Source organism: Lichenostomus cassidix, chromosome Z (assembly GCF_008360975.1).
Source record: "Lichenostomus cassidix isolate B80296 chromosome Z, HeHo_3.0, whole genome shotgun sequence".
Taxonomy (NCBI): Eukaryota; Metazoa; Chordata; class Aves; order Passeriformes; family Meliphagidae; genus Lichenostomus; species Lichenostomus cassidix.
In genome coordinates, this window is record NC_139511.1 from 13073109 (window position 1) to 13088070 (window position 14962).

The 14962-nt window shown below is 34.5% G+C and overlaps 1 protein-coding gene across 3 annotated transcripts in view; it reads left to right on the forward strand.

Annotated features, from left to right (window-relative positions):
• ADGRV1 (adhesion G protein-coupled receptor V1) overlaps positions 1-14962 on the forward strand; it is a 275778-nt gene that overhangs the window by 48020 nt on the left and 212796 nt on the right. For all 3 annotated transcript variants that reach the window (XM_085042779.1, XM_085042782.1, XM_085042781.1), the window contains 11 exons: positions 825-951; positions 1044-1229; positions 1897-2077; positions 2666-2829; positions 3419-3542; positions 3938-4204; positions 5614-5740; positions 7863-8080; positions 9143-9886; positions 11896-12269; positions 14640-14816. In XM_085042779.1, coding sequence (XP_084898905.1) covers positions 825-951; positions 1044-1229; positions 1897-2077; positions 2666-2829; positions 3419-3542; positions 3938-4204; positions 5614-5740; positions 7863-8080; positions 9143-9886; positions 11896-12269; positions 14640-14816 — 2689 coding nt within the window. The remainder of the gene's footprint in view (positions 1-824; positions 952-1043; positions 1230-1896; positions 2078-2665; positions 2830-3418; positions 3543-3937; positions 4205-5613; positions 5741-7862; positions 8081-9142; positions 9887-11895; positions 12270-14639; positions 14817-14962) is intronic.

The window sequence follows — 14962 nt, forward strand, 5'->3', positions numbered from 1 at the left end:
GTTTGATATTCCTGCACTTGATTGTAAAAATGGATTGGTTGTCTTAAACTGCCAGAAATACAATTTGTCCCAACTGAATACCTGAGCTGACTGGAACTATAGGGGAGTTTTCTGTGGCCAAAGATGAGCAGTTATCTTTTTTTTGAGTTTATGTTAAAGTTAAGTTATTGTGTCTGCTGGCAGATTTTTTTATAATAAGCAATAAAGATGACATATTACCCTTTTAAATAGATATTTCCTGTTTGTTTATTGAAATTTTCTTCTGGAAAACATGGAAGATGAACAGAAATTCATAAATCAACATTTAATAAGCTACATCAAAACCACCAGTCTGAAGGTGCATTCTTGATGCATTTTTCTGTAGTAGTTTTTTTGCATTTTTAATTAAATGAACTCAAAATAATGTACTTGAAAATTAACATCTGAGGAAATTGATTCAATAAGTATTATGTCTCTTTGTTGAAGTGATTTTGGATCGTCCCTTATGTTTTGATCCAAATACAAAATAGTATTAAATGTGACTCTAAATTTTTAGTAGACAATTCTATTTCTTTCCCTTTGTGTTGCGTGCATGTGTGACTAAAAAACCCCAGAACTATCAACTACAAGAAATAATCAGAGAACAAAGTTACTTCAGAAACAAAGGTTGGGTATTTTTGCAAATGAATGGAACACACCGATGTGCCTTTCTTATATTCTTTGTAAGTACTTGTTTTCATAAGTTATTAATAAAATTTATAAGGATTCTGATGTCCTCCACATAGATGTGTATTTACTTACTAAAAAGAGCCATCACTCAAAAGACCCCTTTTTTCCTTTTCCAGGGTCAGTGTGGAAAATCAAATACTGAAATATGGTTTTACTACTCGAGAGATTACTATTTTGGAAAATGATGATCCTGGAGGAGTGTTTGAATTTTCTCCCTCTTCCAGAGGTCCCTACAGTATCAAGGTAGCTAGCTGAATAACTTTTCTTAATCATTATGGACAACTAAATCTTAGCAAAGTGCAAGTAAAATGCTGGACTTTGTTTTTTTTTAACAGGAAGGGGATTCTGTTGAACTGCAGATTGTCCGCAGCAAAGGAAGCCTTGTCAGGCAGTTTCTACGCTACACTGTAGAACCAAGGGACAATAATGAGTTTTATGGAAGCACAGGAATTCTGGAATTTAAGCCTGGGGAAAGAGAGATCATAATTACTCTTTTGACAAGGATGGATGGGATTCCAGAGGTAGAAATGAATATTTTCCTCTCTTCAAATTGTCTTCACAGCGTAACAGTTTGTCACTTACTAAAATATAGGAAAATATATATGAACAGAACAATGCAATGCTTTTCTACAGAATGTATTCTCAGCCTCCAATCCAGGGATGCCTGGATAACTAGAAGGTATCTTTGGCTTTAATATGCCTCAGTGGATTTTTATTTTCTGTAAATTGATACTTAACTTTGTATCCATATGAGTTGTTGGCATCCATAACATTCTGCAGTATAGAATGGCACTGTTTAATTCAGTTTTGCATGAACAACCACTTCCTTTTTGTTTCCCTTTTGGTAAATACCTGGTAATTGAACTCAGTGCTCCCCAGTCCACCCTAATGTTTTCTGTAAACATACAAAGGTGAAATACTTGTTTTTGTGTTCCATGATGCATCTTCTTTGAGCTTTTATTCAAGAAATGTATGAAGTACAAAGTCACATTAGCTTAATAATGCAAGCTGACACATTCTTTTTAAATTAACTTAATGTCAGTGGTTTTAAAATCTTTGCTTTCACTGTAAGAGATGACAAAGATGTACAAAACCATTGTGCATGTAGAAAGTGTTTTCTTTTGTTGAAATTGTCCTCTCCTTCTGCTGAATAAATCCTTTTATTCTGACTGAGTTTCCCTCTTCTAGCTGGATGAGACGTATGCTGTTGTACTCAGTGGCTACAGTGAAATGCCAGGCAAGCTGGGGAATGCCACAAAGGTCAATATAACTATTTTGAAGAATGATGATCCACATGGTGTCATTCAGTTTCTACCTGACGAACTATTAATAACAATAAAGGAAAGTAAAGGAGAATTCATCTATGCTGGTAATTCTTTTTATTAGAATTACTGTTTTCTCTGCTGTCTGCTTGTGCGAGGTTTCTTTTCACTTTTTCACCTTCCTAGGACAATGTCTGACTCAAGTCTGTGCTCAGGGGTTTCGAGTGGGGTACAGTACCAGCATGATGAGCAGTGGAGATTAGAGCAGAGGAGGATGGGCCTCGAAAGCCATAGGGATCAATTGTGTAAAAGACCAGCTAGAGATTATACCAGACAAGAGAGATGGATAATTGATTTGTGTGCAAGGTACAGCCTCACAGCAGTAGTTCTGCCTGGGGAGCATAAGGAATGGGGTGCTAAGTGAGAGAAGAATAAGCTAAATTTTCTTAAATTATCTATCTCTATTCTATCAAGTACAGTCACAGGCTGAAAATGACAAATTTGAGCAAGTTTTAACTTCTGAATTGTTCTATCATTGTGTGGCCTTTTGTGTGGGGCTCTCACATATTATTAGTTTTGAAAGAAGTGGATTTTCTTACTGTTTCCTTTCTTTTTTTTTTGTCAGCTTTGCTGACCTTTTTGCTTTTGACTTTTTCTGGAGATACACACTGACTATGCATGTTTGCATTTCATAGCCTCGTACACAGTTGTAAGAAACCAAGGAAACTATGGCAATGTTAGTGTGTCCTGGATTGTTGACCCGACATGTACCAATGACATCTATCCAGAACAAGGGACTATTTTCTTTGATAATCTGGAGTTTTCAAAAAATATAACAATTTACTCTCTACCGGACGAGGTAATAATTTTTACAGTGTTTTTGTGTAAATATGTGGAACAAAAGTAAGTGCTAAAACATTGCTATTTAAGAAGAAGCTATGTTTTTTAAGAACCTGATCATTTTTGGTGAAAAGAATCAAAATACTTGGATAGAAGTGAGTTTACTTAAGCAACTCATGAACGAATGTGAGACACTTTGCATATCTATAAACAAAATTAGAATCTGTCAGTAGTCAAGTGTGGTTAAATTATAATAACAGGTAAACTATATGTTTTGATAGCAAGAATTTTTAATTTTTTATTTTTAATGTTGATATATTTGAACTAAGATAAGTTACATGTATCAGCATCAGGAAACTGCAAGATAACTTTTCCATCACTTGTGCAATAGCAAAGACAAGGGGATTTATATAAAAAGGGTTTTTGACTGGTAATGATTTCTGTGTAAGTGTATGAACTACCATTTGTCACCCTTCTTGACATGCTTATGAATCAATAAAAAAACACCATGCAGAAATTCTTGCTTTGTTAACCTCCTCAGCTGTTTATTTTAATTTCTTTATGGTTTGGTATGCAAGAAATTAATTTCTTAATGCTTTGTCATTCAGGTACCTGAAGAGATGGAGGTATTCATAATCAGATTATTCAATGCCACTGGTGGAGCCAGACTGGGAAATATAACCAGTGCATTTTTACAAATTACAAGGAATGATGATCCGATTTATTTTGCAGGTTAGATATTACTGGTTTTAAATTTAGAATTCAAATTCTGCCCCAAACAGATTTTAATGATGGAGCAGATGATGGAGAAATCTTAATCTTACTGGAGGTAGTGTTATAAGATGTACCTTTTTTGTTGTTATTGTATTGATTTTGTGCTTTTCTATTTTTTTACTTCAGAATTTTCTCTCATTTTATTTCATTATTTTTGTTGGTGAGTCTGGAATTGGTTAGGTGGTTAAGGACAACAATATTCTCTTCTACCTGCAGATATTTCCCTCCCTATACTACATGTGCCTTCTCTTTCCCTGAGGTGAAGGATCCCCTTGTGGAGGATTAGGTGAATAGGCCACGTGCAAGAAACTCAGGCTTGAACTCAGGGAGATTTATTACTTGTGTGTTTTCAGAACCTTTGACAGTGAGAGTTACAGAAGGGAGTGTTGCAAACTTTACAGTCTTGAGGAATGGATCTGCAGATGCTGCTGTTGCTGTTCAGTATATTACTGTTAATGGAGATGCAACAGCTGAAGAGGGAGACTTTGTTCCCAGTGGAAAGAGCAGTGTCATTTTGTTCAATGTCGGCGAAAGAGAGCAGAACTTATCTGTCTATGTCAATGATGATGATATCCCTGAAACTGATGAAGAATTTTATATCTTCCTTTTGAATTCAACAGGTAAAACTAATGATTTAATGTATATTTAGTAACCCTTCCTTCCTTCCTTCCTTCCTTGCTTCCTTCCTTCCTTCCTCCCTCCCTTCCTCCCTCCCTCCCTCCCTCCCTCCATCCTTTTTTACCAACTTGTCATTATCATAAAGCAGTGTATAAATCCTAGGCATTATATGAATAAGGTTTTCTTCAACATAATTTGTTTGGATTTTGAGCTTGATTTGTTTACTTGGAAACAAAAGTTAAATTACATGGCTGAAACTGTCCTGCAAAAATGAGTGGAGTTAAAATCTCTTTCCAAATGCTCCAAATTTGATGGTGTTTTGACACATCAATAAGAAAATAGTAGTTAAATATAAGAAATAGGTAATTTTTATAAATTATCAGAGTCTAACGTAATTCATGTGTTTCCCTAGGCTAGCTAGAATTTACTATGATACACAGCTCTCTTACAGAACATCACCTTCATGGAAATCATTGGACAAAGCCATTCTTCTCCTTTCTTGAATTTTTTCTTCAGTAATCTCTTTCTACTTTACTAACTTTTTCAGGTCTACTGGTATTTTCTTTTACCATTCTATGGGAAAAGTGATGTCTTTCCTCCTGGAACACGTTCCTACAAGAATGGGCAAAATACAGAATATTTCTAGATGCATTCCTGAAAGAAAAAAAAGATATTTTTCTTTCTACAAACTGTTGCATGTATTGGCCTTGATTGTTTCATCCCTTTTGAAAATTATGTCGGACTGAATTACCTCTGAGAAAATACAAACAAAGATATATGAAGTTAAAACCATAAACACATTGTTCACTTTGAAATAAAACCAAGTCTAGTACTCTTTAAAGAGGTGAAAACTAGAATGGGGATGGAAACATAATATACCTCTGCCATAAAGAGGTGTTTAAATGTCCCTATTGTGCTAATATACACACAGAAATCCTACTGGCTTCCACCTTACTTCACAGGTATCTTGTATTTTTTCCCTTCAGATAGGCTGTGATGTGGGTATGACTAATCTTAGAGATGGTGCTTGCCTTGTATTTAGGTTAAAGTACAGTATTTCTATTCTAGGTCTAAAGGAGAGCTGGGACCTCTGCATAGTATATTTTTCTTCTGACTTGATCAATTGCTCAAACATGAAGTACTAGCTCTCATACAACCCTTTCTGCTCAGAATTGCATCATCTCTAGTCATGTCACATTTTTTCTGTAAATCTACGTTCTTGCTCTCTGCATTATATGCTACCTATGATTTGTCTGTTACTGAATACCTCAAATACTGATTTTCACTGATTATCATTGCACATTTCTTTCTTTGCATGAAAGCTGTTGGTGTGAGAAGAAAACACATTCAGTTTTAGAGTCACCTCCATTTCTGATTCCAGTTTTAATAAAATTAATCACCCTCTTTTTAGGGGATACTGTTACATTTAATGCTGGAGTGGCTACAGTTATTATTGAAGCAAATGATGATCCTAATGGAATTTTCTCCTTAGAACCTCTAGAAAAGCTAGTGGAAGAAGGAAAAAGTAATACTTTTTTGTAAGTAACATTTGAATAATATTGTTGCCCCTTTCTTGAACACATGTATGTATGTATTGATGTATATGTTACTTTATGATTAGTACTTTGATCTAAACCCAATTTATGCACTGCTAAAAATGTATTAAAAATAGCTATAGCAAATTTTGGATCAAATTATTTGCAAACATATTGAGAACATCAACTCATGCTACCAAGTAGACTGTGCATATTAATATGTGTACTGAATTCCTGCTAAAATATAAATAAATAAGATTACAGTGCAGGGGTTTTTGTTATATTTTCACAAGAGTGAAATTCTTCCAGAGTCTTCTTCACAGAAGAATCTAGAGGAATAAGCAGAATATAACCTGGACCAATGGAGAAGTAAAAATATTTTCAAAATATAGCTAAATACAACTATGTGGTTGTTAATTTCTTTTTGCACCCTAATTTGGCATCTTACCATACAAATAACCTATATTATTGTGTTCTTTCTGCTAGTTTGTTTTTCTTTTATCTGTAAATTACAGAAGGAAACCTATACTCAAAGTGAGGATGTGGCTTTCTTCTAGGCTGAAATATGTTTCCATAGTCTGACCTGCAGCTCTTGGGACATATTCAAGGAGAGGGAGGGTTAAGAAATTAATTTTAATGACATCTGACCTGTTTATGTTCTTAAAGTCAGCATGTGCTTATAAATTGACAAAAATACTGAATTTCAATAAGAAAACATTAGACAGGCTATAAAGAGACAATTGTTCAGTGTTAAAAAAACCTGACAGTGTCAACAGCTGGGGAAGATGGTTTCTTCATAATTATTTGATTATTTTTTATGTATTTTTATTTGATTTGATTGTTTTAAGGCCTTGAAACGGATGCCTATGATTGTGAATTAGATCTTTATGGTTGTGTTGCACATCTAAAAAATTAAAATCCTTGTTAAAAGAGTATATTAAATATATACTCTGTGGTTATTTTTGTTATGCTGCTCTTTGGGGATTTTTTGGTTTTATTATAATCTTATTTACTGGGTTTTTTTTTTCATCCATGGTATGAAGAGTGATGATTTGAACTAAACACATTTATATACAGGTGCTTTATGGAAGCATATGATACCAAGATCACCAACATTTGAGAACTTTGCTTAGTCCTTATTCATGAAATGTATTTACCAGGAAACTGTCTCTTCCATACCCTTAAAATGATTTGATTTTTGTTTAGTACATAACAAGAAGGTCAGACTAGGTTATGATCTAACCACTGAGAACACCTACAGCAGTGCTGAGCTTTCAAGAGGGTAACTGGAGTTACTGCAACAGTGCTACACAGATGGAATAGAATGTCCCGCTTAATGACAGCAAAAGGAAACCTTTGAAAGCAGTAAAAACAATTATGTTTCTGTGCCTAGACTGCTTTACTGAATTATTTTTTCAGATTTGTATAATAACGCTTTATACAGCTTTTTTTCTTTTTACTGTGCAAACAAATGTACTCTTTTTTAAAGTAAACATACTTTGTTAATAAAGGAATTGTGTTCTTCCGTTTTTGTTTATAATGCCATCTGAAAATTGGTGAAATTATGTTACCAGGTACCTACGCAAACAAATAAAAGCTTTTTAAAATTTATTATATTCTTAATCTAGAATAATCACAGATTTGTGAAGGACCTAGTATATAACCCAAATTAAATACAGATATAAAACAGAGTTTAAGGAGCCTTGAGAGTTAAAGGAAGAAATGTTTGTGATTAAATGCATTCTCTTTCTTCTCTAAGAGTTGCCAGCTATCTCAATTTTTAATGTTAGTTTGCTGAACTATACATTAATTTTCATTATTAAATAATAGAAGTGCAAGACAAACTAATGTTCATCTTAATGGGACTACTTTGCATGTACCTTCATTGATTACTTTCTAAGGTGTCTGTGGTGTTCCTGTGTGTAGAATTATATTGTGAAATTGGAGGCCCTCAAAGATGATTGTATCATCGTTCGTGGTTCTATTTGTTGTTTGTGGTTATTTAGAACAAGGTATATTATTTCCCACAGTAAGGATGATTAGTGTAACTGTGTTTTCCATTGTTAATGTGGAATGCTGATGCATACCTGCCAGGACATTTCACACATTCTGTGTATCTGAACAGGATTTTGAGGAATAGAGGACACTTTGGGAACGTCTCATTAACCTGGCAGCTGTTTCACAATGACTCTACACTGAAGTCAGGAGAAGAGTTCTGCGAAAGTTATGGGACTGTGTACTTCATGGATGGTGAAGGATCAAAGCCAATAGTGCTCCATGCTATTTCAGATAAAATTCCCGAATTCAATGAATTTTACATTTTAAAGTTGGTGAATGTTTCAGGTATTGTCTTCTATATAACCATTCCCTTCCTATCTGGTAGAAAATAATTATATTTAATCAATCAAAAAGAAACCAGTCCTGGAAAGAGCTTTGTCTTCAATCTTGTCATCCTATACTGTTCTGGTGAGATTTTAGGTTTTATTTTTCATTTAATCTTAATTTAGGTATATGAACACAGTTTTGGAAATCTGGCCTTTAAACAGGATGTCTTTTGGTGTTTTCAGAGATGCAGAGTTTTGTGTAGAGCTGAAAAAATGAAGGTATTAAAGGTTATGCATATCTACCATAATGGAGATTGGCTGATTTGCTTGCTTTTTTCTAGAAATGTCTGTAAAATACAAATAGTTAGCACTTTGTATCACTTAAATTACAAGTGCTACAGGCCTACCACTGAGTAGAGTTCCAAATCTTCTGGACTCCTTCCACCTCAGTACTATTTATGGTCTTCTGTGCTGAGATAAAACTGAAAATACGCTGACAGTTCCGTAAGTGAAATCGCTGTGCATGTACAGAAGATTTCCTATTTATTGGTGCATAGAGGTTCTACATTCACAGCATGATCTTTGTCTCATGAATTCTTACTATGGAGAAGTAGGAGACTAATGGCAAGACTTTGGAACAGTTTTAACACAAAACTGGTTACTGATTTTGCAAGGTATCCTTACTTAGAGGCAAAGAGGCAAATGTTGCCATTTCATATTTGTGTAAATCGTGGAGTAAAATGAGAACTAAATTTGACCCCATATTTTTTCAAATGAAACAAAAGTGACCTATCTCATTACTCATTCAGAAAATCAGGAGCTAAGCTTGTTTTAGCTGAAAGACAATTATATTTTGTAGCTGAAAAATAATGACTTGTTTTCTATTAAAATGTTTTCTATAGTGTTTCAAAACCAATACAGATAAATTATGTTAATCCTAAATTGGAGAACTTTCTAAGAGTTCAGAGATTTTTTCATAAAGATTTAGGCCTGTTTCAAAAGGTATTTTGTTTAAACATTTTAAAGTACTTAATAATTTTTTGCAGATCAGTAACATTTACTCTTAACTGCCATTTTATAGGTGGGTCTCCTGGTCCTGGTGGGCAGTTGTCTGAAACAAACCTTGCTGTAACTGTGATGATCCCGTTCAATGATGACCCTTTTGGAGTCTTCGTTATAGATCCAGAGAGTCAGGACAGAGAGATAGCAGAAGATGTTCTTTCTGAAGATGATCTTTCCTATATTACAGACTTCACCATCTGGAGACAACAAGGCACTTTTGGTGTTGTCCGTTTAGGCTGGGAAATCCTGTCTAGCTCATTTCAAGCTGGACTACCATCCATGGTAGATTTCTTGTTGCTGGGATCATTTCCAAGTTCAGTACAATCTCAGCCCCACATGAGACGCCATCACAGTGGAACAGATGCTTTGTATTTCAGTGGAAAAGAGGATGCATTTGGAATTATGGGTCTGGAATACCAATACAATGGAAATACTGCAGTAACTAATTTTACATTTTCAGCATGGTTAATTCCTAATGTTAATACTGATGGTTATATAGTTGAAAAGGATGATGGTAATGGGACCTTATATTATGGTGTGAAAATCCAAACAAATGATTCTCATGTTTCTGTAGTGCTTCATTATACAGCATTAGGATCCAATATGACATACATAGCCAAAGCAGCAGTCCTGAAATATCTGGATGAAAAAACATGGGTTCACCTTCTGATTACTCTGGATGAAAGTATAATTGAATTTTACATGGATGGAATTCCAGCTCTAGGAGGAATTAAGAGCCTAAAAGGAGAAGCAATTGCTGATGGTGAGCCAATAGATTGTATTATTTTTCTTTGTATGTAAAGTTCTACAAAATATAGAAGAGTTTAGCTCCTTGAAAGGTGTATGCAAGATTCTGAAATTATTTTATCTGATTAGTTAGTTAAAAGGAATGCATAGAAAATTCTAGAGATTTTCCAAAACCATACAGAAATAAGAGCTGGGAAATTTGCAAAAAGCGTCAGAACGGTAAGAGAGTTTGGATTGCAATAATTTGAAAATAGTAATTAATAATTATATTTCTATATGTACTTTTTCATGTATACATATAGTTATATATATTTATAATTAATAATTTTCATTAGATTTTCAGTACTATGACTAAGAAAGAATGTTTTTCCTCTTGGTTTCTGAAATAAAATACAATAGTGTTTTTTATTCTAGTTCTGTATTATATTACAACTAAGCCACTATTCTGTAACCAATAGAATTTTTCAGGGTTTAGATTTACTTAAGCATGTATTTACATTCTATTTGAAATTTTGCCCATATGTTTAATGATGTTCCAAAGAGCATTAGATGTATACTTCAGTTTCCCTAACTGGATATTCTCAGGTGTGTCTTTAATTGTAGGTAACCATTATGGACTTTCATACTCAACTAGCATAGCAGTGAACATCAGAATAATTCCTTTATAAAGTCAAGTATTATATGGTGGTAATACATTTATATTTACTCTTTCTTTTGCAGTTTCTGATTCTTCCAAGTGCTTTTTTTTCTTTTAATAGCAGTAATCTCCATCCTTTTCCTCTCTTTCTCCCCCTATCAGTTTCACAGGTTTTCTTTCATGGGGATAGGCAGTGAATGATTATCAAATTCTTGAATACAATCTTGTCTGTAATCAAAGAAGGAAAATTAAAAAAACATGTACTGAGGTTAAATGTGTATACATCTACATGCATAAATGTGCACAAACATAAAGTAAGCATAAAGGGACTTCATTAATTCTAGGGTGTAGGATTTTATTTCTGCCTTTCATTTCCTGGTAGCTGAAGTCTAAGAAATTTAGCCATTGTAAAAAAGTAGTGCCTCAGCAACAAAGTAATGCCTCTGCAAATAGTAATTTCCATCAGATGTGCACTACTGTAGCTGAGAAAGGATTTTTCCCCCTCATTTTCTAAAACAAAGATGTTTGAAATGCAGTAATGCTTTTGGTACTAGAAGGATATGTCTGAGTCATTGTAAATTTTCCTTATTAGTGGAGATTACATGTGCTCTGTCTGGAGATACTACAAGTATAAGATATGGGTTCAATCTCTCTCCATTTAATGTTGGATACTATGGTGAGCACGCCAGCCTGGCTTTTCTCACCATGCTCTGCCTTGTGTCTTGGGACCACTAGCTGTTGCTCTGGTTGCTTGTCTCTAGATGTGACACTCAGTGGCTCACTGTCTTCCAAAATCAGAAAGCAGCTGAAGAGATATGTCCTGTATGTTTTAGAATGACAGGAATGAGTGTCATCTCCAAGCTAGATATATTTGTGAAAAAGGCAGCTGTCATCCTCTGACTTGTTGAGAAGGATAATTGTTTGGAGAGAAAGAAATGTTAATGCAGTTGAAAAAGTGCTTGAAATTTGGTGTACATTTCTGAAGCCCCTCTTCTAGTGCATTAGGATGCAAGCATGTCCAGAGTGGCTCATACTCTGATCATCAGAATGGATTCACTGTCCTAGCAGAGGGATACAAAATGGGCAAAGCAGAGAAGTTTTGGAAAGAGAGAAGTTTCCAAGATTCATTAAGATAAGGGATGATGACAATGTGCAGATAGAATTAGTAGGATGAAAAACATGAACAGTCCAGTCATTTGACCTGTGATGATCTACCTGTAACACTGAGATGAAGCTTGAGGAACCTCCCAGTCTGCATTTCAAGATCAGTATGATTACTAATCCAGGGATAGTAAACAATTTACCACAGATTTTTTAGTAATTACATATATTAGCTGTTTTGAAAAAAAATGCCAATGACATGAGAAAAATTCTAATTTTCTTCTTAGGTCCAGGAATAGTGAGAATTGGAGCAGGAATCAATGGCAGCAGCAGATACACAGGTCTGATGCAGGATGTAAGGCTTTATGAGAGAAAATTGACACAAGCAGAGATCTATGAACTCCATGCAACACCTGCCAAGAGTGATGTACACCCTGTCTCTGGGTATTTGGAATATCGGCAAGGAGAGACTAATAAATCATTCATTGTGTCTGCAAAAGATGACAATGAGGAAGAAGGAGAGGAATTATTCATCCTAAAGCTCATTTCTGTGTGTGGTGGAGCTCGAATTTCTCAAGAAAACACAACAGCAAGATTAAGAATACAGAAAAGCGATAATGCTAATGGCTTATTTGGCTTCACTGGAGCATGTGTTCCTGAGGTAAGATGTTCATAAGGAAAACTACAGGAGAAATTTGAGACACAATAAAACTAATGGTAAGGCTAACTGACCATTGAAGGGCCTTGATTCCATATTGTTAGTGTTTGTACTTAAGCAAAGTTTTCTGGGATTTGGAATTGTGTAGATTCTGTTAATACAGCCCCAGTCACACTGGCATTTGCAATATCACTTTTTTTTTTAAATCCCTCCAAATTATGTTTATTAAAAAATTTATTTTATTACATAAACTGAAGACTAAGGCCTAAATTTTTCTAGAACAGTTTTTTTTCCTGTACTTCTGTAACTGCTGAGACTGTAACCTGATGTCATCTGGGAGAGAATTCATGTTTTTCTTAGTACCTGGTACAATGCTGTGTTTTGGATTCAGGATGAGAATAATGTTGATAACACAAGGGTGGTTTGGCTGCTGCTAATTAGGACTTCCCGAAGCAAAGACTTTGCTGTGTCTCATGCTGGTGAAGCTCTGCACAAAAAGCTGGGAAGGACCATGTCCAGGACAGCTGACCTGAGCTGGCCAAAGGGAATCCATACCATGGAATATCATGTGCAGTATATAAACTGGGGGAGTTACCTGGGAGTGAGTCAGTCATTGTTTGGGGATGGTCTGGGTATTGGTCAGAAAGTGTTGAGCAATTGTGCTGTGAAACAGTTCTGGGTTCTGTTATAGTCTCTCCCTCATAATTAGATCATCATAATTATCATCATTGTTGTCATCATCATCACCTTTTGCTGTTGTTGTTGTTGCTGTAGTAATAGTAGTAGTTTAATCTGTGAGGTTTCTTATTTAGCTCCCTACCCCCCACTGGGAGGGAGAGGTGGGGAATCAGCAGGCATTAAACTGTGATAGACTAGGCTACCAATTAAAATACAAGATTTAATTTTCTTTTTTGAGAATAGATTATTAAAAATATTTTTATTTTCTTTTTTATGTGTTGCATGATGTACTTGAAAGAATTCTACAATAAGTCATTCACTGACAAGGTGTGATGTATTTTTCCATAATCATTTGCTGACATAGGCTGTAGATATAAATTGATTATATTTGATATTAATTCACTTGCTACTGGCTGTGACTTGCTGGTTTTAAACATAAATTTTCTATGGTGGTGGCTACCAAATATGCAGTACATAAACTTGAGTCTTCTTTTGAGAGGAATGAAATAAATATAATTAATTTTTATTTTTTCAAACATTATGAGGGAGAAAGACATGACACCTGTTTCTATTATTATTAGATTATTTTGGAACACAAATTTCATAATGCTTTCCAGTTTTGGAACTCTTATGACCTCTAAAGTAAATCCTTTCTAGCTGAAGTCCTTACAATGTATTTGAAGGCAACCATCTTGCCTGAGTGATGCTAGTTTTCAGTTTGGTTCAGTTTGCTTTCCAGGTGCCTACCATCTGCTATCATAATAGATTCCTTCAGTTTCAAATTCCACTGATAATTCTCTGATGCCACAGATCATCAACCAACCATGAAGCAAAATTAAAAATTTATGTGGTGTGTTAATTGATTCGCCTTTATCTTATGTCCAGAAATTATGCAGATACACAGCATTGTTTTATCAGTAGTTTAATTTCCTTATGTCCATATCTGTTCGTTAGGCAGCTGAAGGCACATTCAGTATATGCACTGTGTTATGCAGCAGCTTGAAATTTATCTAATGCTTAAGGTAGCTTTAGGCTTCCTGATAATTTTCAAATAAAATTATTTTCTATTTTAGTTTGATGATCACAATTATTTAATATACTTAGCCAGTATCAATACCTGATTTGTTCCAAATATATGAAATTATTCATGCTGAAGGCATGTTTTTTTGTGAAGACAGAATTGTAAAGAGTACTGTAGCACAAAAAGTTTTTCAGTTTTTCCTGAATGATGACAGTATAGTTTAATTTAAATGTACCTATTTTGTTTCTCATAGTGTTTTTAGTCAGGAAAAAGAGGAATCCAAATATTTCTTTAATAAAAATACTAAAAAATATTAAAATAATTGACATAAATATAAAAAAATAGAGTCAATTGCTTTGACTCTATTGTCAAGAAACAATATGCTTTTGACATATACATTTCAAACATATTGGATCTGTCTTTGTGTCAAAAAGAAAGAATGGGGTACAGTTACTGGCTTACCTCAGGGAGATGCTAAAAGCTATTACAATTTCCATTAAGATTGTTCTGACCACCATCACATTCAGTTTCAGCTTTCTATCACTCCAAAAGAGCATGACAGCAATAAAAAAGTTCTGAACATTTGACTAGCATTAGAGAATTCAATCTTCTACATTTATTCCTTAGATTTACTTTGATCATAACAAATTTGTAAATTTCTTTCTTTGTTCCAGATTGCTGATGAGGGTTCCACTATATCCTGTGTCGTGGAGCGTACAAGAGGAGCCCTAGACTATGTGTATATAAATTACATTATCTCACAGATTGATTCCACTGGCATTAATTACTCTGTTAGCGATTTTTCTAACAGCAGTGGCACTATCAGATTCCTTCCTTGGCAGAGATCAGAGGTAAACCCTACCTTCCTATTAACTATTCATCCTGTCCTTTGCAAACCTGCTGGAAAACACCTTCTGAGGATGCTTGACTGGTTTTCATACTAAAAAGTCTTTCCTTCACATGGCTTTTATTATATTTTGCAGGGGATTTTTCAGCT